The 4,223-nt window shown below is 39.3% G+C and overlaps 1 protein-coding gene across 2 annotated transcripts in view; it reads left to right on the top strand.

The window, feature by feature from the left end:
• The window catches only part of HRH4 (histamine receptor H4), an 18,311-nt gene extending 15,458 nt beyond the window's left edge, over positions 1-2,853 (top strand). Inside the window, exon 3 of one of the 2 annotated variants that reach the window (XM_008071602.1) lies at positions 1,966-2,853. In XM_008071602.1, coding sequence (XP_008069793.1) covers positions 1,966-2,781 — 816 coding nt within the window. In that variant the 3' untranslated portion in view covers positions 2,782-2,853. The remainder of the gene's footprint in view (positions 1-1,965) is intronic. The other variant, XM_008071608.1, reaches the window with a different exon arrangement.
• Positions 2,854-4,223: the final 1,370 nt, after the last annotated feature.

Below are 4,223 nucleotides of genomic sequence, written 5' to 3'. Positions count from 1 at the left end.
TTTTTTTTTTTTTTTTTTTTTTAACTAGCTCCCTCTTACCTCCAGCCAGTTGGTGAGCCCTTCTCAGCATGTACAATCTATCTGAGAAAGACAGTGTTGGGTAATGTTGCACTCTTTTTTTTTTAAAAGAGAAATTGACCGGGCGCAGTGGCTTAGTCTGTAATCTCAGCACTTTGGGAGGCTGAGGCGAGAGGATTGCCTGAGCCCGGGGGTTCGAGACCAGCCTGAGCAACTTGATGAGACCTTGTCTCTACAAAATCACAAAAACTAGCTGTATGTGCTGGCATATGTCTGTAGTTCCAGCTACTTGGAAGGCTGAGGTGGAAGGATCGCCTGAGCCCAGTAGGTCAAGACTGTGGTGGCTGTGAGCGTGCCACTGCATTCCAGTTTGGGCAACAAGAGTGAGTCTCCAACTCAAAAAAAAAAAAAAGAAAAAATAGAGAAATTATTGTAGAATGAGACTTAAAAACTCACAGAGAAAATAGGCTATGAAAGATCATTTTCTTTCCTGTGAGTGAGGAAATGAGAGAAACATGGGACATTTGAGCTGGAAGGAATCTTACTGATTCAACTAAGGTTGAGAGAGGTTGTTGGTTTCAGGTCTCCTTAAAACATTCTTGGTTCATACATTTATCTCTCATACAGGGTGGTTACCTTAGGTGTCTTTAGATTAAAAGATATGTTCAAAGATTTCAGGAATGACTCCCAAATTGCAGGTCTTGTGATTTGATGGCAATCTTCAGTCATAAAATCTCATTTTCCCTTATAGAGTAGGCCTGACTTTGTGACCAAGTGAATCTAGAACATTCTTCACCCTCTAAGAAGGTGGTGGGCCGCGCTCGGTGGCTCAGCCTGTAATCCCGCGCCTTTGGGAGGCTGAGGTGAGTGGATTGCCTGAGCCCACAGGTTCGAGACCCGTCTGGGCAGCGAGACCTCATCTCTACAATAAATCAAAAAATCAGCCGGGTGGTAGCACATGCCTGTAATTCCGGCTATTTGGAAGGCTGAGGTGGAAGGATTGCCGGAGCCCAGCAGGTCGAGGCTGCGGTGGCCGGGAGTGGCCACTGCACTCCAGTCTGGGTGACAGAGTGAGACTCTAACTCAAAAAAACAAATAAACAAAAAGAAGGTGGTGGTACTAGCCACAGTCATGACTCTCAAAGTGGATGGTCATCACAGCTTTGGCATTGTGTTTGTCAGGTGGAAACCCTTGTACAAAGATGTGATTTGGTACTGAGCTTAGTAACAATGTAGTATTTCTCTGCAGCAGGTTTAAACATCTTTCTGTTTGTGTTTGATCTTCTTGGGAGTTGTTCTTTCTCTCCTCGATCCCACCTTGAAGTGGCAGCATCAACTGCCCAGTAGGTTCTTTCTGAATATCGGTCAGATAAGGCAATGACTTTCAAAATTTTTTGACAACGACCACAGTGAGAAATGCATTTTACATTGTAATTTAGTACATGTGTTTCTTTCTCTCTCTATAGATCTACATTCCCAAAGATACATTGCTTTGTTTGATGATGTATCATCAAACAATACCTACCCTATTATGTGTGATGCATTTTGACGTTGATTATTCTATTTCATTAAAAAAAATGCTGGTCGTGACCCAGTCTGCAGATTGAGGGATATTGTGATAAGGTATGCTCAATTTTAGTTGTTTGACGTTCAGATTAATGTCCATTAGGAAAAAATGTTTTCTTATTTTAGATATTGGCTTTGACGTTTTCTATAATGTTGGAGGTTTAACCTTGAACGTACAGAATTCATTTTGACAACCATTAAGATTGTCTGTATCTTGGCCCAGGTTCCACTGAAGTTAAACCTTCTGACCTGGTCCACATCATGTTACTCAGGTTAATGTCCCACTTTTTACAAATCTCTGAAACTTCTGAGGCCCATGGGGTGCTTTATGCAATCAATGTGTATTCATTATATTGAAAATAATTTGTTTGGTCTCTTCTAGGTGTCTTATAGAGCTCAACACACTGGGATCTTGAAGACTGTCACTCTGATGGTGGCCGTTTGGGTGGTGGCCTTCTTAGTGAACGGGCCGATGATTCTAGTTTCAGAGACTTGGAAGGATGAGGGTAATAAATGTGAACCTGGATTTTTTTCAAAATGGTATATCCTTGCCCTCACATCATCCTTGGAATTTCTGGTCCCAGTTCTCTTAGTCACTTATTTCAACGTGAATATTTACTGGAGCTTATGGAAGCGTGGCCATCTCTGCAGGTGCCAAAGCCATGTTAGACTCGCCTCTGTCTCTTCCAGCAACTGTGGACACTCATTCAGATGTGTACTATTTTCAAGGACATCTCTTCCTGCACCGAAGGAAGCAGCTGCACCCCTTCATTCAGAGAGACAGAGAAGAAAAAGCAGTCTCTTGTTTTCCTTAAGAACTCAGATGAACAGCAGTATCATTGCTTCCAAAATGAATTCCTTCTCCCCACCAGATTCTGTAGTTTCTCACCAAAGGGAACATCTTGAACTGCACAGAGCCAGGAAATTAGCCAAGTCACTGGCCATTCTCTTAGGTGTTTTTGCCATTTGCTGGGCTCCATATTCTCTGTTCACAATTGTTCTTTCAATTTACCCCCCAGGGGAACGTCCTAAATCGGTTTGGTATGAAATTGCATTTTGGCTTCAGTGGTTCAATTCCTTTGTCAATCCTTTTTTATATCCATTGTGTCACAAGCATTTTCAAAAGGCTTTTTTGAAAATATTTTGTACGAAAAAACAACCCATACCATCATCACATGGTCAGGCAACATCTTCTTAAAGATAATTTTCTCACTTCTATACCTTTTAGTCTTAATCTTATTTAAATCAGATCTGGCTTTCAAATTGCCCTTCCCACTCTGCCAAAAAAGTTTATAAAACTGTAACACTAGACAACTTAAAAAAAAAAAAAAAAAAGAAACCTTAACTTGGAAGTCAAAGGAAAATTAATCCAGTTAATGATTAGAGTATAGTTATGAATTGAAAATGTTTTTATAAACTTGTAGCACACAAAAGTATGATTTTTTTTTTTTTTTTTTTTAGTCATCACATCTTCCTTGTCTTTTAGGTCTTGATATGATGTTGATTGAAAAAGTTCAGAGTTTTTATTTTCTTTCTATGTTCAATGTATGCTGCAGTCTTAAGTGGGTTTCCCTTTTTTATTTTATAGTAATAGAAACTTACCTGGTTTGAAAATTATTTCCTAAAGTATGCAATAACAAAAAGAGCCTCTTTGCTGGGGTTGGACAGCTTTGTTCTGATCGGTGGGTAGGTGAGTTATGGTTTGAATTGGCAAGAGCAGGGTGTGGGACTGTCCAAGTGAGCTTCTGTGTATTTCCAGACTATATTCCTGATCCCACGAAGGAAGAAAGTGTGGTGTGTTAGAGGAAAGCGCTGATAACCACAGCTCTCAAAAATCCTCAGTGAAGTTACCTGGGAGGCCCTGGTAACTACAGGATTAGAGGACAAGGGACAGGTAATGGTCATCCATGGTTAAAAGTACATATTGTCCCATTCTTTCCTGCCCTCTTTCAACTTCCACATCAATGAAAACTTCTTTTTGTGAAAAAATATGGGAAAAAAGAGGAAGGTTAAGAGATGGTGAAAAGACTGTATATTAAACTAGATATACCAGGTTTAACATTCATTGAACTGGTAGATGCCAATTATTAATAAAGTATTGTATTTCTTTAATGTCCCCAATGCATTTGCTCATTATTTTACATCACAGTGCTCAGAGTTATTTCTTTATTATGTAGTTAATATAGGGTATACTGCTAATGATTCATATTTTATTAGTTTGGTGTTTTGTCTTAAAATTTTAAAAAGTTCTTTAAGGTTTAAATTTTTTTCTGTGTTTTCTGCCTGTCTTTGTCATAACATTTCATTTTTCTCATAGTTAATTTAATCTCTCCTGTAAGGTTTTATCAATATTTCTTTTAGAACCTCTCACAGTTCTTACATAGTTTAGTCATGCTTATATTTCCTAGACACTTTAAGCCTTTGGCTAATTTTGAACACTAAAATACAGAAATCTTTTAGATACTTAAGTGCTTAAAATGTCTATAATTTGCATACACTTATGCCTTATATTGAAGTTCAACATAAGAAATACAGGCGCTGCGGCTCATGCCTGTAATCCCAGCACTTTGGGAGGCCGAGACGAGAGGACTGCCTGAGCTCATGGGTTTGAGACCAGCCTGGGCAACTTGGTGAGACCTC

This window comes from Carlito syrichta, unplaced genomic scaffold, assembly GCF_000164805.1.
Source record: "Carlito syrichta isolate Samal-C Ts95f unplaced genomic scaffold, Tarsius_syrichta-2.0.1 Scaffold113526, whole genome shotgun sequence".
NCBI lineage: Eukaryota > Metazoa > Chordata > Mammalia > Primates > Tarsiidae > Carlito > Carlito syrichta.
This window is presented reverse-complemented; position numbering and strand designations above follow the sequence as displayed.